The 22,322-nt window shown below is 39.6% G+C and overlaps 1 protein-coding gene across 2 annotated transcripts in view; it reads right to left on the bottom strand.

Annotated features, from left to right (window-relative positions):
• Positions 1 to 22,322, bottom strand: part of NUP160 (nucleoporin 160) — a 52,725-nt gene that overhangs the window by 14,639 nt on the left and 15,764 nt on the right. For both annotated transcript variants that reach the window (XM_042904171.1, XM_042904172.1), the window contains exons 10-26: positions 21,040 to 21,124; positions 19,395 to 19,463; positions 16,020 to 16,103; positions 15,331 to 15,501; positions 14,475 to 14,574; positions 14,037 to 14,202; positions 13,451 to 13,578; positions 13,201 to 13,361; positions 10,027 to 10,160; positions 9,251 to 9,321; positions 7,989 to 8,148; positions 7,321 to 7,390; positions 5,817 to 5,915; positions 4,759 to 4,878; positions 421 to 516; positions 227 to 321; positions 35 to 131 (exon numbers count right to left, since the gene is read on the bottom strand). In XM_042904171.1, the coding sequence (XP_042760105.1) occupies positions 35 to 131; positions 227 to 321; positions 421 to 516; positions 4,759 to 4,878; positions 5,817 to 5,915; positions 7,321 to 7,390; positions 7,989 to 8,148; positions 9,251 to 9,321; positions 10,027 to 10,160; positions 13,201 to 13,361; positions 13,451 to 13,578; positions 14,037 to 14,202; positions 14,475 to 14,574; positions 15,331 to 15,501; positions 16,020 to 16,103; positions 19,395 to 19,463; positions 21,040 to 21,124 (1,906 nt within the window). The remainder of the gene's footprint in view (positions 1 to 34; positions 132 to 226; positions 322 to 420; positions 517 to 4,758; positions 4,879 to 5,816; positions 5,916 to 7,320; positions 7,391 to 7,988; positions 8,149 to 9,250; positions 9,322 to 10,026; positions 10,161 to 13,200; positions 13,362 to 13,450; positions 13,579 to 14,036; positions 14,203 to 14,474; positions 14,575 to 15,330; positions 15,502 to 16,019; positions 16,104 to 19,394; positions 19,464 to 21,039; positions 21,125 to 22,322) is intronic.

Here is a 22,322-nt window from a genome sequence, read left to right on the forward strand (position 1 = left end):
CTGTGTCCAGTCAGCAGTGGACACGTAAAATTACCTCATTATGCAGATTCACATAGGGAAACTCTACAAGATCCTGTAGCTGCGAGCGTTCACAAAGAACGACCACCAGCTGCCGCAGACAATCTAACCGCCTAGAAGGCAAAAAAAGGAGTGAAGGCAAACTGTCTCAGTGGATTAAATAGAGCTGGTAAACTGTCCTCTCTAAAAAAAGACTAGGATTGACTACCTGCTGGAATCAGGAATGTGGGTTAAGGCTTCATATGCTTGGCTATTGTGACCCAAATCCAAATGATGTTTGAAAATGCATGTCCTTAAAGTAGCCTAAATATCAAATATAGGGGGGAAAAGAAGAGTAGAAATTGAAATACTACATCCAGGACCAATCTAAAGGGAAATAACTAGATTACAGTTAGTTCTTACCTGACTTTTCCAATCATCCCCTGCTTCAGTTATTGCTGACATGGCCAACTGAATAACCAGCTCAGGCAAACCAATAACATCTAGTAGACGCAAAATCTAGAGAAATAGAGTGTCCATGAAAATTAATATGGTAGTGCACTTCAAACTGAAATAGGATTTAAAACAATCAGAAAGACTAGTTAAGATCAAAGATACTGACTACAAGACAGGACTATGTGGTTAATATTTATGACTTTCCTTTAGGGAGAACTGTCTGGCTCAGTTAGAAGAGCATGTAACTCTCGATTTTGGGGTTGTGAGTTGGTGGCCACCCATGTTAGGTGTAGAGATTACTTAAAATAAATAAACACAATAAAAAAAAGACTTTCCTTTAGATTCTACTGTCAACAGACTTACTGTAAAATTTCCTATTGATCTTTTTGTTCACAGCTCCATCCTCAATGTTTAGGGCTCTCAGTAAGTATTGGTTGGCAATTTCACTAACTTTTCCTACTGTTTAGGTCATAGACGAATTTAAAGCCCAATAAATAAATGGCCGCCATAGCCTTATAAAACCCTAAAGAGAATGATGTTTGACATAACCCATTTTTAAAACAAGACAGAACAGTGCTCTTCAAACTTCTCTGACTGTCCACCCTATTAACAATGTCTGTGCATGGGGTGCCTGGGTGGCTCAGTCGGTTGAGCATCCGACTTCAGCTCAGATCATGATCTCACGGTCTGTGAGTTCGAGCCCCGCATCAGGGTCTGTGCTGACCGCTCAGAGCCTGGATCCTGCTTCGGATTCTGTGTCTCCCTCTCTCTCTGCCTCTCCCCCGCTCATGCTCTGTCTCTCTCTCTCTCTGTCAAAAATAAACATTAAAAAAAAAAATCTTAAAAAAAACCAATGTGCATACTCTCCTAGACCTGTGCACATGTATTTACTTATATACACACAACTGTCTAATACATACATATAAAACACTCAACATATACATTTATAGAAGATAAAGATAAAAAACAGTTTAAAATTATCTTTATTAGTACTTATTCTTTTATTAACAGTATAAAACACATTTATCTTTTAGGTGCTTAGTTTTTCATACTTTCCACTGAAAGAACATATTTAGAAATGTACATAAATCCTAGGTATGTAGCTAATTGAATGTTCACAAAGTAAACACATCCATTTAACAAGCACCTAAATTAAGAATTGTGTTATGGCAGTACTCCAAAGCTCCCATGTGACTCCTTCCAGCCACTACTGACTTGTACTGGTTTTGTTTTTAATTTCATGGAACAGAATCTTATGGTATGAATTCTTTTGTGTGTCTGCCTTATTTTGCTTAACATGTTTATAAGGCTGATCTGTTATTACATGCAGTAATTCCTTTCACTGATACTGTATTCCATTCAAAGAATATACCGTAATTTAATGATCCATTCTATCAATGGACACTTGGGTTTCTAGTGTATGAGTGTTATGAATATGTTGCTTGGAACATAACTGCACATCTCTTTTGGTAAATATGTACGTGTTTCTGGGTAGATCTAGAACTGGAACTACTGGGTCAGAGGGTATATGTCAATGACTGCAGCTAGTAGACACTGGTAGTTTTTCAAAGTGGTTGACACCAATTTACACTCCACCACAGGTAAGTAGGATGTTTAATACCTTGATAATTTTCATGGTTTCATATTATCTTAAATTGAAATTTTATTTCAAGGTACATTTATTTTAAAATAGCATTCCTGAGAAGTTCAACTGTTATCAGCTGATTCTTATCAAACCTGATTCTAGACTGTCACTGTTTTTACCTTCCCATATGGCTGATCAAAGGCAGAAGTGTCAGCCCTATTTTGTCCTCATTTGCTTGTACTTTTTTTTTAAAACGTTTATTTTGATAGCGCATGAGTGGGGGGAGGGGCAGAGAGCGAGGGAGACAGAATCTGAAACAGGCTCCACGTTGCCAGCAGAAAGCCCGATGAGGGGCTCGCACCCACAAAATGTGAGATCGTGACCTGCACTGAAGTCAGACGCTCAACTGATCCAGCCACTCAGGTGCCCCTGCTTGTACTTTCTTAATCTAGGTTCTTTGAAGGAATTTTTAAAAATTGTGAAGGTGATTTTCATTAAAATTAAGCAATATAATGTGCAAATTAATTTAACCAATCAAACATAATCTACTAAAATGAAATATAGGAGTGTAGGTGCCACTATGTGCCCCACCCGAGCTGTGACACCGTCACTCTTTCAGACACCTGCTTTGAGACTAAATGATAAATGACCACCTGGTAATAGGTCCAAATAAGGGCACCAGGGATCAACCAGCGTTGATCCTTATATACATATTTTTAAATGTTAATTATTGAGAGAGAGCGCATGAGCCAGGGAGGGGCAGAGAGAGAAGGGGACAGAGGATCCTAAGCAGGCTCTGCGCTGACAGCAGTGAAATAGCGAGTCTGATGTGGGGCTTAAACTCTCGAACCACAAGATCATGCCCTGAGCGGCAGTGTGATGCTCAACTGACTGAACCACCCAGGCGCCCCAGGTTGATCTTTCTATTAAACATTAGCACATCTTAATTTAATTCTTCTGTGAGTATTCTCTTCCCAAGGCCCACTTTGGGGTTCACTAGAGCAGTGATTCTTAAGTCCTTTTTTTTTTTTTTTTTTTTGCATTTTTTGGAGCTGTGATTCTTCATGTGTTTTGAATCAGTAAGTTTCTTCTGATGAAAGCTATGGAGCTTCTCCACAGAAAAAATACAAGCAACATTTTGCACACAATTTCAGGGGATTTATCAATCCCTCAAATCTATCTAGTCTCAGATTAAAAATCCTCAGAATTCAGAGGGCCTGGCTGGCTTAGTTGGTGGAGCATGCAACTCTTAATCTCAGGGTTATGAGTTCGAGCCCCACATTGGGTGTGGAGATCATTAAGAAAAACAATAGGCGTATCTTGGGGCACCTGAGTGGCTCAGTAGTTAAGCATCTGACCTTGGCTCAGGTCATGATCTCACAGTTTGTGAGTTGGAGTCCCACACTGGCTGAGCCCCACTTCCCTCTTTCCCTCTCTCCCTCTGTCCGTCCTGGGATTCTCTCTTTCCCTGACCCTCATTCATCTGTGCGCCACCCCACCCCCCAATAAAACAAAACAAAACCCTTAAAAAAATCCTTAGAATTCAAAATAATTTTCCCATTAGTAGGATGGGGAAGGTTATGAAGAGTTACAAATCTATTTCATTTATCTTGGTGTGCCTGGCTGGCTCAGTCGGTAGAGCATGCGACTACTGATCTTGGGGTCATGAGTTCAAGTCCCACATTGGGTGTAGAGTTCATTAAAAAAAAAAAATCATTTTATCTCTTTAACCAGCAATGAACAAAGTAGTTAAGCCTGCCTTTACTTTCTGGTGGGGAACTCAGATAACAACAAATAGATACTCAAAATATGACAACAAGCATGGTTAAATGTTATGAGGAAAATAATAAAGGATGGCAAGGACAGAGACTGCTCACAGTGCCTCAATCTGCACGTGGGAGGGGGGGGTGGTACGGGTCAGCACGCAGCCCACGAGCACCACAGCTATCCTAAACGGGGAGACAGAGAGGAACTCCCTGAGGTGGTGACAAATGCACAGAGATCTCAATGAAACGCGGGCTTGAGGTTTGACTCTTTGGATAAAGGGGAACAGCAGGTAGAAGGGTCTTGGAGGGCAGACTGTGTGCTTGGCTTGCATGAGATAATAATAGGCCACCCTTGCAACAACTGAGTGACCAGAGCAAAAAAGGCCAGAAGAGGAGGGCCAAATCATAAACTAAGGCTGAATACAACATTCAAGTTAATTCTTTGAGATATCGGCAAGACTGATATTAATAAAATGCTAGTGATGACTTGGCTAATAAAATGGTATCACAATGGGAATTTCACTGAAGTTAAAAACATTTACCAGTTTCATTAAAATACACATTTCTTTAAATTTCTCAAGGCAAATTCATTTCTCTTCTTTTGGAATTTCAGGGAATGACTTAATTTTTTTTTAACGTTTATTTATTTTTGAGACAGAGAGAGACAGAGAGAGACAGAGCATGAACGGGGGAGGGTCAGAGAGAGAGAGGGAGACACAGAATCTGAAACAGGCTCCAGGCTCTGAGCTGTCAGCACAGAGCCCGATGCGGGGCTCGAACTCACGAACCGCAAGATCATGACCTGAGCCGAAGTCGGACGCTTAGCCGACTGAGCCACCCAGGCTCCCCGGGAATGACTTAATTTTCACATTATTTTTCTCCCCCAGTACCAAAGCCATTATTTCAGATACATTTTTACACAGGTAAGAAAGACCAAACCGAGCCACAATGTACCTTATCATAATACTGCATCCTGGGGGTGGATACAATCTCCCCATCCTCTGAGCGAATCAAGCGATCCAGGAATTCCTCTTTGCCCACTTCAGATGCTGCCTGGCGGAAGCATTGCAGAGCCTGGAGAAGTAAAAGGATACAAAATGACTTATAATGGACTGTTTCAATTCTAAGTGCTAACAATTAGGGTGGGTGGGTGCGGGGTTCAGGTGCTAAAGGAAAGCCAAAAAAGAAAAATTAAGACTGTTGACTACGTTTACATTTTCTGCTGTTCTAAATTCTGACACGTTATCTAAAGGTTTTTTTTTTTTTTTTTTTTTTTTTTTAATGTTTATTCATTTTTGACAGACAGAGCACAAGTTGGGAGGGGCAGAGAGAGAGGGAGACACAGAATCCAAAGTGGGCTCCAGACTCTGAGCTGTCAGCACAGAGCCTGACACGGGGCTCAAACTCACGAACTGTGAGACTATGACCTGAGCCGAAGTCAGACGCTCAACCGACCGAGCCACCCAGGCACCCCTCTGACACGTTATTTAATATTTTTCTTTATCTCACTTTTTAACTTAAATGCTATTAAAAGGTAAACTTTAATAAGAAAATTAATATAAGCATACTAATATGTTAATATTTGTAGAATTTGAGTGGTGAGTATATGATGGTTTATTATAAGTCTTTAAACTTTCCTGCATGTCTGAAAATGTACATTAATAGGATGTCAGGGAACAAATTAGATAAACTACCATAATGGGGGAAGAAAGCAGCATAACATTTTAAAAAATATGTAATAAAAACAATGTAATCGAGTAATAAATTTGATTTACAAAATTCATCCTGGGGCAAAAGGATTTTAATGTTTTCTTCTTCATGTTTTCCTATGTTCTAACTAATTTGCAAAAGTACAAGAAAGCTGAACAACCCCCACATGGCTCTTGCTGAAATTAGTTGTCTTTATCCTTATTTAGAGGATTCTGTGCCACCCCATCCCCCCTCACCTAGTTAGATGGAGACTAACTGTCCTCTTTGCACTGAAGTAGGTTCATCATTTGAATACAATTTACCTTCTGTCCTTCTCCTGTAACCAGGTAACATCGTCCCAGCATAAATCGACAGGAACCAATGTTGACTTGACACCAGGGATGGAGCAGTTGAATATAATCCTGAAAGGCATAAAAGGTGTTTTCTGATTAGAAAGTAAGTGCTATTTAATGCGATAACCACCCCCAAGCTCTTCACAGAGGGAGAAAAGATAGTGGTCAATCAACAGAAAAGTATTTCCTGAAATCATCCAGAAGTTAAAATCTAATTCTGTTAATCTATTCTTGTATTAAGTTGGACACTTTAAAAACGTGAACAAAACTCAATACCAACACATATAAACACACACATGCTTTTCCAATTCAGCAATTTCCCAACTTTATTATTTACTGGTTCAATGACTAGATTCCTGTAAAGGATTTTTTTTTAAAGTTTATTTATCGGGGCACCTGGGTGCCTCAGTTGGTTAAGCATCGGACTCTTGTTTCAACTCAGGTGATGATCTCCCATTTCTGGAGTTCGAGCCCTGATTCTCTCTCTGTCCCTCCCACGCTTGCATGCACACACTCTGTAAAACTTAAAAAAAAAAAAAAATTATTTATTTATTTTGAGAGCAAGTGCACGCGAGCAGCAGAGGGGCAGACAGGGAAAGAAAAGCCCAAGCAGGCTCTGCACTGCCAGCATGGAGCCCGATTCGGGGCATGAACCCAGGAACCATGAGATCATGACCTGAGCTGAAACCAAGAGTCAGACTGCCTAACTGAATGAGCTATCCAGGTGCCCATCCTGTAAAGGATTTATATGAAGACAACGTTATGTTTGTTTTACTATAAAGAGAACCTAATAGGGGGTGCCAGGGTGTCTCAGTCGGTTAAGCGTCCAACTTCAGCTCAGATCTTGATCTCACAGTTTGTGGGTTCGAGCCCCATGTTGGGCTGTGTGCTGACAGCTCAAAGCCTGAAGCCTGCTTCAAATTCTGTGTCTCCCTCTCTCTCTGCCCCTCCCCGGCTTGCTCTCTCTCAAAAATAAATAAACATAAATTTTTTTTTTTTAAGAGAGGCTAATAGGATTAAAAAACAAGATACTCTAGAAAAAAATGTTAGGAATGACATGTCAAGAGAGAAGTACATAAAGAAAATCTCTCTATAGATTTTCTGGAGTATGTTTTGGTGAAGTCAAGTTTAAATTATTGTGGCTCTTTTTATCAGCCAATTAAAATGCAGGTAACATTTAAATTTCCAGAAATCCATTCTTTAAAAGAACGTCTAAACCAGAAATACTTGGGGCACCTGGGTGGTTCAGGAGGTTAAGCATCCAACTTCAGCCCAGGTCATGAACTCACGGTTCATGAGTTTAGCTCCGTGTCGGGCTCTGTGCTGACAGCTAAGCCTGGAGCCTGTTTTGGATTCTGTGTCTCCCTCTCCCTCTCTCTGTTCCTCCCTTACTTGCACTCTGTCTCTATCTCTCTCAAAAATAAAGACTAAAACAAAAACCAAAACAAAACCAGAAGTATTCAACAGTACTCACCTGCAACTGTACATACTGACAATTGGCCATCAAACATTCCATAAAGAGACAACCAGGATTGCTAGGCCATCTAGTCACTGGATAAGGAGATTTTTTTTTTTTTTGGCAAAACTTTAAATCATATACATATTGGGCATCAAACTCCATGTAATGACTTAATTTTTAAAAAAGAAGGTAAAGAGAAGGGGTTAGAGCACATGTTCTTTCCACATAACTATATAACCTTAATATAAGACAAATATAGTTTAAAGGCTATACACTAAAAGCCTAGTTACCTAACTCAGACCTCAGTTAACTAGGGGCTAAAGCACATATTTCATCCCTGGACGATCACTTCTAACTCTGGCATATTGCACATACTCTTGATGCCCGTGGGACACCCAGCATCTAGCATATAGTGCCTGACGTACAGAGCCATTCAATAAACACCTGATACACGTATAATGTTGTAAAAGAGATCTAAGTATTACATATTTGTGTACCAATAAAATCTGGCTAACTCCTGAGGAAAATAAAAACTAGGACATCTGATAGTAAATATTATCATTTCTTGTTGGGGGAATAGCACTCAACCTCATTAAAAAACTTCATTATACAGGGAGAATAGAAGAGCCTTCGACTATTTAGACAGAAAAAGCCTTCTAACTGGCTTTTAAATAAAAGGATACAGAAGCTGCAATAAATAATTGGTAACTGCAGTAATCATCTCAGGCCAATTCAACCCAGTTTGGCTCAGAGGTGCCTTTGGTTGAGAGAAGAGATGGGCTATGATGTGTTTTCTTGCAACTTCTTGGAAGAATAATTCCACAATTGTCTGAGGGCTAGATACTTAAAAAGAAAAAAATTATGACAATCACCAATTTATGACAGTAATATCAATTTTCAATTAAGATAGTCTACCAATTCATGTTATATCTGTAATAAAGAACATTTATTATTTCAAAACATGAAATGCGCCATGGGTGTCATTAATGGCAACATAAATAAAAGCAGTTTGTAAAGTGTGCAGTACTATACAAACGGAAAAAAAAGTCACTTAAATCAACATTGCACTCGTTTCTTTTTTTCACTGACCTCACTACAGCTAAGCATCTTCCTTAGGAAGTGTTTACATTAAATATGGTCTCAGGGGCGCCTGGGTGGCGCAGTCGATTAAGCGTCCGACTTCAGCCAGGTCACGATCTCGCGGTCTGTGAGTTCGAGCCCCGCGTCAGGCTCTGGGCTGATGGCTCGGAGCCTGGAGCCTGTTTCCGATTCTGTGTCTCCCTCTCTCTCTGCCCCTCCCCCGTTCATGCTCTGTCTCTCTCTGTCCCAAAAATAAATAAAAAATGTTGAAAAAAAAAAAAAAATAAATAAATAAATATGGTCTCAAGATTCCACGTTTTTGTTTTTTTTTTTTAAAGTTTATTTATTTATAATCTCTACACCCAACATGGGGCTCAAACTCACAATCCTGAGATCAAGAGTCACATGCTCTCCTGACTAAGCCAGCCAGGTGCCCCAAGATTCCAAGTCTTTTACCAAAATAATATAAAACAAATTCTCCAGAATGGTTCTTAAGCATGAGAGATGACGCCTCTTGAATTTTTATTAAGACAAGATTACGAAAGCTCCCATGAACTTAGTAAATTTAAAAAATAATTTTGTTGAATTAATCACTGGAGCATTAATAAACAATGGAAAAGCAGCAATACACACGTACATATTTTCATATACGCAACACCCTTAATTTATGCCTGATTTGGGCTTCACGGGGTTTCATGGACTCCCTGTCACAGCCAGAGGGCTCTGGCCACAGCTAGCTTATTAACCTCCCCAAATGAAAGCAGAGCTTACCTAATCTTTCTGCAGCAAAGGTGGCAAAGGACTTTAATGAATATGCAATAAAAGCCCAATTTAAAATCAAACGCATGCACAGACTAGTCCTTACCAAACTTATTTCCCGTTACAGCACCAGAGTCTGTTAGTTCCAGTACTGACAAGTGTTGGAGGTTGGACTCCCTGTGAGAACAGACAAAGAGACAGTAGTTGTACAAAAACATTGCTTCAACAAGCTCTCCTACCAGAAACACTGTCAATTTGATTAGTAAGTTGCACATAAAAGTTCTACTGAAAGAACACTGCCAAACAGGATGGTTTATCTTATATTGAAAATGTAAATCTAGTAAGTAATAGATTTCCCTTTTTATTTTGGTTATTAAGGAAGCTCAGCCTACCTTTAATAACTGGTATGTTTTTGTGTGTGGTCCGACTTTCCCTGCGACCTCATCTAACTATTTCGCCCTCAGTAGGATTTATCTTTACGTTAAACACACACACACATGTAATAACTGTACACCCCAAACTAATGTAACATTGTGTCAACTATACTTCAATTTTAAATAAGCATTAAAAAAGTGGGTATTTGTGAAAAGTCACCTATCTCGACAGTTTTTAAGACAAATTTTAGAAATGACATATATTTTCCACTTCCACTTCAGAATAAACATTTTTTCTTTTCAAAATGCCATACGTATAATAAATACATACTTGGTATTTTGATTCTTATAAGTTGTCTTCAACCTTTAGAAAATGAAGCATCTAAAGCTCTCTGAATTTTAAAGGCAAATCATGTTACTGCATTATGTTTACAGCTTTTTGAAAATGATGAAAAAACTAATCAAACTTGCAATTTATTTTAAAAATAATTAGAATAATGAAACTCACAGTGTGTCAACTGGAACATCAGTTGCTAAGCACTGACTTCCCCACTTAATGAGATAATAACATAAGAGGAGAGGAGAGGTTCGGTGTAGTAGGTCTTGCTGGGCTTGAAAGAGCTGATCAGCTCCCAAGATCGCCTATACATGATGGGTGGGTGGGTGAGATGGGACACAGTGATTAGTGATGATAACTCTTAAGGGTCAGGTGGAGGTAAAATAAATAACAAAACACAGTTACAAAGGGCATACAAAAAAAAGCAACATATGTACATAAATAAAGGCAACACACTCATTAAATTTTAGCGTAGCAAAAATAGCTACCCAAATATTTAATAGTGCAAAAATGCTGACAGTGAAAGAGAAAACAACAAAAGTGTAACTTTCATTGAATGTGTGGGTTCAGAATTCAAGAACAGGAACAGGGATATCTAGCCTTTCTTTATGCTACTAGCCTTGGGTAAAGACAGTTATGAACATTAGAGGAAAATTTTGGCAAAACCACCCAAAGCCTTAAAAATGTGCATAGCCTGGGGTGCCTGGGTGACTCGGTCAGTGGTTAAAAGACTACGACTCTTGATTTTGGCTTAGGTCATGATCTCACGGTTTGTGAGATTGAGCTCCGCATCAGGCTCTGCACGGATGTGCAGTGTGGAGCCTGCTTGGGATTCTCTCTCTCCCTTTCTCTATGCCCCTCTGCTCCCTTTCTCTCGTGCTCTCTCTTAATATAAATAAATTTAAAAAAAAGGAAGGGGCATAGTGTGTGACCAATCAATTCTAGTTCTGAGAATTTATCTTAGAGATATAGTCAGAGGTGTACAAAAGTATTTAGGTAGGAGGGAAAAACTGGCAACAACCTGGCAGGCCACAGATGGGAATGGCTGAATAAATTAAAACTGTGTAGGGAACTTTAAAAAATAATTTTGTAGAAGAATACTTAATGACATGTGAAAATGCAGATGAGGTGTGTAAAGTAGAAAACAATTAGATTCCAAAAATACCATGTAGCATATTCTAATTCTAGAAATAATGGGGGCGCCTGGGTGGCTCAGTCCGTTAAGCGGCCGACTTCACCTCAGGTCATGATCTCACGGTCCGTGAGTTCGAGCCCCGCATCGGGCTCTGTGCTGACAGCTCAGAGCCTGGAGCCTGTTTCGGATTCTGTGTCTCCCTCTCTCTGACCCTCCCCTGTTCATGCTCTGTCTCTCTCTGTCTCAAAAATAAATAAATGTTAAAAAAAAAAATTTTTAAAAAAAGAAATAATGGGGGCGCCTGGGTGGCGCAGTCGGTTAAGCGTCCGACTTCAGCCAGGTCACGATCTCGCGGTCCGTGAGTTCGAGCCCCGCGTCAGGCTCTGGGCTGATGGCTCGGAGCCTGGAGCCTGTTTCCGATTCTGTGTCTCCCTCTCTCTCTGCCCCTCCCCCGTTCATGCTCTGTCTCTCTCTGTCCCAAAAATAAATAAAAAACGTTGAAAAAAAAAAAAAAAAAAAAAAAGAAATAATGGAAACAAAACATTTGCATAGGAGAAAAAAGGATATACACTAAAATGTAAGTAAACAGCGGTTATCAGCTGCGTCAATTACAGATGAATTTTAATTTCTTTTTGTTTACAGAGAGGCTTACATATAAAGGTTCCATAAAGAACATCCATTACTTCTGTATTTAGAAAAAAACAATGGTTATAATTAAACAAACAAAAAACCCCACTAAAAACCCTGAAGAAATGGAAGATTCTACAAAGATTGAGAAGAACTTAATAATGGCTGCCTTAAGTAATGGCCTCTCAGGAAAGGTTCCTGTTTCTCTTTGGAGAAACAAATCATCTTCCTAAATGTTTTTCCTTATTTTTACCTGAAATTCTACCATTATCAATATATTTGGGCTAATAAATTCTGACTTAAAAAGTACAAACAGGGGCACCGGGGTGGCTCAGTTGATTAAGTGTCCAGCTCTTGGTTTTGGCGCAGGTCATGATCTCAGTTTGAGACTGAGCTCTGAGTTGGGCTCCATGCTGACAGCGCGGAGCCTGCTTGGGATTCTCTCTCTCCCCCTCTCTCTGCCCCTCCCTCACTCGTGCTCTCTCTCAAAATAAATAAAACAACATTAAAAAAAAAAAAAAAAGTATGACTAGTTCTGAGAGCCCCAAACGCCTTTCAGTTATTTACATATTAACATGAGATAACTAGACTGCTTCCTCAGGTCAAGGTTCGTGTGAGATGACCACCTGAGAGACAAGTGGGACTTTTGCATGAGGGTGGAAAGGCAATCTTCAAACATGGAACTTTCAGTAGGGTGAGAGACAAGGACTATCGGACAAGAGTCTGGTGGCCTAACAAGACTAGGATGGAAAAGGAAGCACAGAATAGAGTTGGGAGGATCCCAAAGACACTGCCATCTCAAAAATGTGCTTAGGCTAAATTTTGTACTGCAGAAAGAGAATTCTTTTTCTTCTTTTTCCTCTTTTCTCCACACTAAATGGTACCTGGCTACCACATGCAGAGTAGTTAGTGACAATATTAAATTTGGGGAAAGCCATCTGGGGAAATTTCCCCACTGCTATATATACAAAGGCTAATTATAAAATAATCTGCTTTATGTACTTAAAAAATTTTTTTTTAACGTTTATTTATTTTTGAGACAGAGAGAGACAGAGCATGAGCAGGGGAGGGTCAGAGAGAGAGGGAGACACAGAATCCGAAGCAGGCTCCAGGCTCTGAGCTGTCAGCACAGAGCCTGACGCGAGGCTCGAACCCATGAACCACGAGATCACGACCTGAGCCGAAGTCAGACGCTTAACCGACTGAGCCACCCAGGCGCCCCTTTATGTACTTTTTTAAAAAAAGTTTGTTTGTTTATGTATGTATGTATGTATTTACTTATTTATTTAAAGGTAATCTCTATACCCCAAATGGGATGGACTCGAACTGATGGCCCCGAGGTCAAGAGTCACAGGCTCTTCTGACTGAACCATCCTGGCGCCCCACTTCATATACGTTCTTAATTTGTAATTTTAGATTATACTGTTTACTCATTCTTAATTCAACGAATATTTATAGAGCACCTACTACAGGTCAAACATAGGTGACAGAGCAGTGGACAAAGACAAAAGTCTGCGCTCATAGGGCTGACATTCTGCTCTGTGTGAGTAGATTTTACAAGTTTTCCTTCAAGCCATACTTACCGCATCGCCCAGCCTCAATAATAGGTGCTGTAAGATCAAAAGGTCTCGGCAGATGAGGAAGCGAGTGCTGGCAATTTTGCACACACCTCTGCACACAATATATCCTGCTGTGCTGCCACCATATAGCTGGGAAAGATTCATCCGAATATTCAAAGGCTGAGCTATGATTAAGAGGAAAAAAAAAGGAAAAGTTAGAAGAAGTTAAATTGCTTTCTCTAAATCAGAGACATGTTTGCTTTTTGCCATTTACCTGGATTGAACCCCTTTTCCATTTCTACTTCTGTCTCGTAATCCATCTCCCGTAGAAGTAGCCCAATGGCATGGACTGGGTTCTTGATCTCTTGTAGCTTACTGCAAATATCCTCCATCACATTTTCTCTAGAAGGACAATTAGAAAACCATTACTACTGAGAATATGTAACGCAGACTGTTTATGTTCCATAAACTAAATGCTCTACGAAACGGGAAGACCAGCTACACAATAAAGAAATGGAGATAATCACTCTGGCATATAAGATACCTTTACTTCATACAGAGAATTTTTCCTCATTTTTTCAGAAATGACAGAAAATGAATGTGAGAAAATACTTTTCTGTTTTAGAATTCATAGCTCAGTTAGTAGTTTAACTGACCATAACTTATGAGTTAGCTTCCAGATCTGAATTCATATGTTAGATTTTGCTTAAAAGGGGAAACACCTATTTAGAACCATGACAGCTCACTTTATCCATAAGCCACTATTGTCCGTACTTGAATGTACATTAAAAACCTGACACTGGCACTAAAAATTGCTGAATTTTCATTAGGAAATGCACTTTACCCTAAATTCTCCTTACACGTCAATAGTGATCAAATCTTCCAGAATCTGTTCTGCAGCCTTTTCTGGAGACTGTAGGTTGTAACAACTCATTTCCATCATTACTGACATGTCCATAGTTACTGACTCTCCAATCAGCCGAAGGCATTTTATAAGACACATGACGTCCCGAGCAACCTCCACATCTATAAGAGAAAGTTAATATTCATGACTCAAGCCAATGAAGAGCTACTGATTAACATTATACTAAAATAAAATATTAATAATTAAATGCCAAGAATCTATCTGAAGTCTTAGAGATGCTTAGGTCTCTTCAGTTTTCCTTATAGCATCTATATTGTGGTAAACTGACCAGGAGAGGTCATAGTGGCAATCAATGTTTTTTTGCATCCAGTCGAAACAAAGCACAGGGTTCATGTAGGAAGGGGCTAAATATGGACACAGTAATTATTATTACCATCAGATATGGCGGCCTCATCCTCAGCCAAAAGGTCGTCATCAGGATGGAGATACAAATGATCCACTAAGGAGGAAGGCACAAGGAAAGACAGGTACCCCTGGAAATATAAATCTTCCAGTTATACTTTTTTTCAATTAATGTTTATAGGTGTAAAAAAAAATGAGACCAGATTCTTATCAGCAGAAAATACCAGACAAATCCAGGCTGAGGGACACTTTATAAAACAGGTATGGTCTTCAAAAAATATCAAGGTCATGAAAGACTAAGAAAGGTTGACAAAAGCCCTAGATTAAGCTAAATGAACATGACAAGCAAATATATCCAAGATCTTGGATCAGACCCTAATCAAGAGGAAAAATTATGGGCACAATTGGTAGAATCAGAATGTAACTGTATGATACAATATCAGTATCGAGTTACCCGATCTTTAAATTGTGCTGTGGTTACGTAAGGATACTCTGTTCTTAAGATACGTGGTAAAATATTTAAGGACAAAGGGGCATAATGTCTACAACTAACTCCCAAGTGGCCCAGGAAGAAAAAAACGTATAGAAGGAAGGAAAGCAAATGGCAGTTAACAAACGATGAATCTGGAAGAAGGGTATACAAAAGTTCTTTGTGCTATTCCTGTAGCTCTTTAAATGTGAAATCAATATATAATAACATAAAATAAAATGCAAGAAAATTATAAATAACGCAGGAGACTATCTAAATAGAAATGAACTAGAATTCTAAGAAAAAAAATACAAAGTCCTAAAAAGCTAACTACAACATACAACAGACTGATACTCTGAAAGATCCACTGAATCGTCTAAAGGATTAGACGATTAAGGATTAGCTTTAGCTCCCTTACTTTTTTCAGTAGGCACACCATGTTTGTGTGTGGATTCAAATGCAGGGCAAGAGGATGAGAGAGGGCTTCTTGGTACTGAAGACAACAGGCATAGAACTTGCACCAGAATTCCTGTTGTAAATTTCGAAATTCCTCCTGGGAAAATTCATACTCTGTTACACTTCCTTGGAGCTGGCAAAGAAGAAGACAAAAAAGAAACTGTTAATACCATTTGGGATCTTTCTCCTCCAAAACCTAACTGCCTAATATCATTTTACTAAATTATAACCAAATGAATATCCCTTAGGCCTTACATGCCATAGATTATATATGTGTGTATATATATATTCTCTAATTAAAAGGTTTAAATATTTATACTTCCTACTAACAAGGTGCAGTGAACTATTTGAAGCATTCCCCAGTACCAATCTACCCTATATCAAGAAATTATCATTTGTTCTCTACCCAAACCTCACCTCACTTTCTTTTTTTTTTTTTTTTAATGTTTATTTATTTTTGAGACAGAGAGAGACAGAGCATGAGCAGGGGAGGGTCAGAGAGAGAGGGAGACACAGAATCCGAAGCAGGCTCCAGGCTCTGAGCTGTCAGCACAGAGCCCGATGCAGGGCTCGAACCCACGAACTGTGAGATCATGACCTGAGCCGAAGTCGGACGCTTAACCGACTGAGCCACCCAGGTGCCCCCCTCACCTCACTTTCAACAGCTAAAGTGACTTCTTTCTTCAGTTCACTCCAGGAAAGATCTAAATTCCTCTCAGTTCCTCGACAGAAAATCTAAAATTAAGAGAGACATCTTAGAGACATTTCATCCAAAACTGAATGAAAAAAACTTCAGTTTAGAAGGCATGGAGGCAATACGTAACTATACAATAGAAACTGAACATGCCTAAAATACCCATCTACTTCTAATGCTGTGCAAATAATTTCTGTAAGTAAAATCATAGCAAGTTTAAAATCATTTCTTTTTAAAAAATTATTTGAAGAATATTTATTTATTTTTGAGAGACAGAGAGAGATAGAGCATGAGGGGATAGGGGCAGAGAGAGAGAGGGAGACAAAGAGTCCAAAGTAGGCTCCAGGCTCTGAGGTGTCAGCACAGAGCCCAATGTGGGGCTCGAACCCACGAACTGTGAGATCATGCCCTGAGCTGAAGTCAGATGCTTAACCAACTGAGCCACCCAGGCACCTCTGAAATCATTTCTATAGACCAGAACGAACTATAGATATCCATGAATCTGACAGAATTATAACAGGATACATTTGGATTACTAAAAAAAGCAAAAAGCCCTGGAAAGGCCATTGCTTAGCTGGAGGGAAGTTATAAAATGATGTTAAACACATACTCCGAGACTGGTATAAAAGCAAGCCAGAGTAGTCATGTGGCTGGCCACTCTACTACGAATGACTCTCCTAAAGGAAAGCATTTAATAAATGTCTTTAGTGATTGTTTAATATCTCCGTGTGCAAGAGATATCATAAGAAATACACATTTAATTGCTGTTAACAAGGAAGAAGGCTGATGAGAGGAAAAGAAAAAACACCTTGGGGGCACCTGGATGGCTCAGTCAGTTAAGCATTTGACTGTTGACTTCGGCTCAAGTTATGATTTCATGGTTTGTGAGTTCCAGCTCTATGTGGGACTCTGTGCTGACAGCATGGAGCCTGCTTGGGATTCTCTCTCTGCCCCTCCTCTGCTGGAGTGCTCTCTCTCTAAATAAACTTTATTATTATTTTTAAATGTTTATTCATTTTTGTGTGTGTGTGAGAGAGAGAGAGAGAGAGAGAGAGAGAGCGCGCGCGTGCACATGCAGGGGAGAGGTAAAGAGAGAGGGAAAGAGCAGATCCGAAGCAGGCTCTGTGCAGAGAGCGGTGAGCCCAAAGTGGAGCTAGAACTCACGAACTATAAGATCACGACCTGAGCCGAAGTCGACACTTGACCGACTGAGCCACCCTGGCGCCCCAATAAACTGATAAACTTAAACAAACAAACGAACCATCTCGGAGAGAGTGATCATGTCACACTGAAGTTCTATCAGAGAGAAAACAGAAAACATGTAATAGCCAGATATTTAAGAATGTATGTAACAGAAAGGTCAAGGGTCTATAAACGGTATCACCTGAGAGAAAGTTAAGGCACTGCGTGTACTTGGAGAAAGACAATGCGGAAAGATTCTTGAAATATTTGAAAAGTTGCTTTCTAGAAGAGAGACATGTTCTATGAAGTTCCAAAAGAAAGAATTCACCAAAAGGATGGGGACTAAATTTGATCCAAATGGGAAGAACCTTTAAATTATACAGCTCAGGAGCAAGAACTCCACAAGAGCCAGTGAGAAACTTGTCACTGGAGGCAGAGACAATTAGAAGCTGAAAAGCTGTCTGTTAAAAGCCTCAGAAGGTGTTTCTTTGTGTGGAGGGTCAGGTTAGGAGATTCTAAGGGGTCTTGCAAGTCTATGAGTGATTATCATATTTAATTAATTTATTTTTAAATGTTTCCTTAAATGTTTATTTTTGAGACAGAGAGAGCACATGAGCTGGGGAGGGGCAGAGAGAGAGAGAGACGGAGAGAGAGACAGAGAGAGAGAGAGAGAGAGAGGGAGGGAGGGAGGGAGGGAGGGAGGGAGAGAGAGGGACACAGAGGATCTGAAGTGGGCTCTGCGCTGACAGTGGAGAGCCCGAGGTGGGGACCAAATTCATGAACCCAAATTCATGGCCTAAGCCAAAGTCAGGTGCTTAACTGACTGAGCCACTTAGGAACCCCTATTTATTTTTGAGAGAGAGAGAAAGAATGCACATGTGTGGGCACCAAGGGACAGAGAGGGAGGGAAAGAATCCCAAGCAGGTTCCTTGCTGTCAGCACATAGCCTGACTTGGGGCTCGATCCCATGAACCACGAGATCATGACTTGAGCCAAAACCAAGAATTGGACACTTAACCTACTGAGCCACCCAGGCACCCCAAGATTTTGTTTTTAAGTAATTTCCACACCCAATATGGGGCTCGAACTCACAATCCTGAGATAAAGAGTTGCATGCTCTAGTGACTGAGTCATTCAGGTGCCCCACTATTCTATTTCAAATCCACGAACTAATTGGCAATTTAAGGAAGCCTACGTGACTTTTTTTTTTAATTAAAAAAATTTTTTTAATGTTATTATTTTGAGAGAGACAGAGAGAGACAGACAGACACATGGAGTGTGAGCAGGGGAGGGGCAGAGAGAGAGAGGGGGAGACACAGAATCCAAAGCAGGCTCTAGGCTCTGAGCTGTCAGCACAGAGCCTGACGTGGGGCTCTAACTCCCAGACCGCGAGATCATGACCTGAGCCAAAGTCAGATGCTGAACCAACTGAGCCACCCAGGCGCCCCTTTAATTTTGTTTTTGAAGTTTATTTATTTTGAGAGAGAGAGAGAGAGGGTGTGCAAGCAGGGGAGGGGTGGGGGGGGGGGAGAAAATCCAAAGCATTGTTAGCTTGGAGCCCAATGCAGGGCTCAAACTCACAATCTGTGAGATCATGACCTGAGCCGAAAATGAAGAGTCAGATGTTTAACTGACTGAGCCACCCAGGTGCCCCTCTAAGTGACTTTAAGGTAAAGAATCTTTTTATAAAGCATTAAGTATCTCTTAAGCCATGTGACTTTGAAGATTCAATTTTCAGATTTTTCTTGAATCTGAACATGTCAGACCTCCATTGTATTAACAAAAAGGTAAATGTAGAGTACTATCAAAACTAACGAAGAAAACATTTTCAATTTCTTTCAAGTACAGAGATTATATGCAGTATAGTACGGTATCTTTTTACAATAGTGTAAGCACACATTTCTCTTTCAACTACTAGTATGCTTCAGTAGTCATTGGGAAAGTACCCACAATTCTACCTTCCTGTTGGGAGTCTTATTTAGTGGAAAAAACACACAAAAAAATTACACTGACATTTATAAACACACGCATATGTAACTGCAAAAATGTTTGTTTTGTGTATATAAAACAAAAGTTAATAGTAATTATTAATTATACAATGACTATACAAGAGACAGTCTTAAATAAACATTAAATCTTTTCCTGCTGACCTGTAAAGCTTTACATAAAGCTGCATTTATGAATCGTCCTGGTGTAAATAGAGTCTGCAAATACATCTCCTGTTAGAACAGTAAAACAAAAATTAGTATCATCCTAAATAGGTAAAATTTGGAAAAATTTGAAGGAAGAATTAATCACATTAGCGCCAACACTTGAGTTTCCATTATAAAAACATGGCCCTTCTGTATTTCAGCAATACCAAGTACTAGAGCAGTTCTATATTTTCACATTAAGGAAGAGACTACAGTGTGTTTGAGCCAACTAGGCATACTATAAGGAAATCAGCGTATTCCTCATGGAGTACTTTACTGGGTTCCACTGGAAAACATAGCTTGTGAAATGCCAGCCTTATATGGAAAGGCGAACACAGGTTTATTGGTGATACACACTGGTAAGAGAAGAATTAAGCTAAACTGGTTTCTCCACCATCCATAAAGTACTCATCTTATGTCTCACATATAAAAGGAACCAATAGGCATTACATGTAAAAACAAACAAAAAATGCAATAAACTGTCACTACTTGGAAGATTAAGTAGAGAGAAGAAAAACGGAAAGTCTTAAGTTGCCCAAATATTTTGCCCAAATTTCACAATTCAGATTTGCCAGGAAGTAGCAAATCGGACTAATCTTCACTCAAGTTTCCTTCCTTCTCCTGGGGTTCTGGGGGGTGACCCAGGGCCCATAATCTTCTACCTCATTTAACATAAAGGCATCAACTGATGCCTTTTTCTCTTCTTCTTAACCTGAGGATATCTCTGAAAAATAGGGAGACTGGCCTGTTTTGCTCTCTACTGAATTATCATCTTTTTAAAAAGAGATTTCATGCCCAGTGTGGAGCCCAATGCAGGGCTTGAACTCACAACCCTGAGATCAAGACCAAGGCTGAGATCAAGTGTTGGGACTCTCAACCCACTGAGCCACGCAGGCACCCCAATTGCATTTTAAAGTTATTTTCCTCATAGCATATACTGTTACTAGAATTTATTTGATTTCTAGCTTATATGCATGTACCAACATGGTTATAAACACTAGTGGACACCTAGTGTTTATGCCTACCCAGGATCCATTACCCTTCTTTTACTAACAAATCCCTACCTTCCTCTGGGGGAACCATTCCTCCTCTACCCATATTCCCCATACTCAACTGACTTCACCACCTCCACAAGAACAAGGTGCACATTGGACATGTTTCTCATGCTAAGGCAGATTATTCTATTCTTTCTGATCAGAGTGACTGTGTCAGAAATCAGCACACTGCTCAAGCCAGGCCAATGAGAGTCTACTTCAGGACCAGGGACAGTGGTTCTCCCTCTTCTCTAGGGTCCATAGAATGCGTAGTTCACACAATGCATAGGCTCAGGGAGCCTGCCTGAGAATAAATCCAACAAGAAGGAAAACAAAATACAAAGGAGAAATCAAGCCCTGAAGGCATTGTGGCACTGTTCCCGCCTTGGGTGAAGCCAGGTAACTCTCCATTTCTCAGCTGCACAAATATTCTCCTTTTAAGCTTAAGTCAGTTTGAGGTGGGTTTCTTTCACGTGCAGCTGAAAGGATTCGGACTAATACACCTGGTTCTTCTCAAACTAATGATCAGGGTAAATCATCCTCTTACATAAGACTTTAATGTTGCTTACTCTGGGGTCTTGATCATCTCTGATAATGATCTCTTCCTCTGGCAGAGAGTGCATAAAAACTGAATTCCATTGACCTGCAACATTACTATAGGGAAACAAAAAAGGCCATCAGTCTACATAAAAATGATGACTAAAAGCTGATGCTGTTGATCTACTGAAGATTTCAAAATAAATAAGTAAAATTTATTGTCAACAGTCTGGCTTTATAGAAGTGCTCTTACCATTTTTTTTTTTTTTTTAATGTTATTTTCATGTTTATTTTTGAGACAGAGAGAGACAGAGAGAGAGAGACAGAGAGAGCACGAGCGGGGGAGGAGCAGAGAGAGAGGGAGACACAGAATCTGAAACAGGCTCCAGGCTCTGAGCGGTCAGCACAGAGCCCGACATGGGGCTCGAACTCACAAACCGTGAGATCATGACCTGAGCCGAAGCTGGACGCTCAACCGACTGAGCCACCCAGGGGCCCCTTAATTTTTTTTTTTTTTAATGTTTATTTTTGAGAGAATGTTATTTTAAAGTAATCTTTACACCTAACACGGGACTTGAACCTACAACCCCAAGATCAAGAGTCCCACGCTCCACTATGCCGGCCAAGTGTGCCCTTGCTCTTACCAGTTTTAACAGGCATCTTCCTGAAATGAACACTCTAACCACAAATCTACAAACAATAGCTAACTTTTATTTTGCATTTACTATTATTAGATATTATGCTAGGCACAGTTAAGGATATTATTCTTATAAGCCTTATGGTAATTCTGAAGGACGTATCACCCACATTTTGTAGATGGGAAAAGTAAGGCTTTGTCACAGCTAAATTTCACAAGTGGACTCAAACTCTTATCTGATACCAGATTCTTTGCTTATCACCACTTTGTTTGAATGCCATCTATAAGGAGTACGCTCATATTATCTGAGATGTGGCTCAACCATCTGGGGCAACTATCCCTATAGTTCTAGTCTAGAGTATAGGACTGATTATGAGGGATCCCTAAAGTTCAATTAGTTTAGTTCCAAAGACATTAAGCTATATTCCAGGGAATCCTGCACAGGGTGTTTTAGGAGTATGTAAGTGTCTGATTAAGAAATTTTTTTCAAATGTATTTTGTAGCTATTAAAACATTTAAAACTATTATGCACATTAAAATATTAGAGACCAAATATATCTATTATTAGAGATAACCAACAATAACATTAAATTGTGTTATAATTTTATTCTCACAAAATACTAGTTTTATATATTGGAGTTCATTATCTTTTGAAAAAAAGGGTTTCCTGTTTAAAAC

This window comes from Panthera leo, chromosome D1 (genome assembly GCF_018350215.1).
Source record: "Panthera leo isolate Ple1 chromosome D1, P.leo_Ple1_pat1.1, whole genome shotgun sequence".
Classification (NCBI taxonomy): domain Eukaryota; kingdom Metazoa; phylum Chordata; class Mammalia; order Carnivora; family Felidae; genus Panthera; species Panthera leo.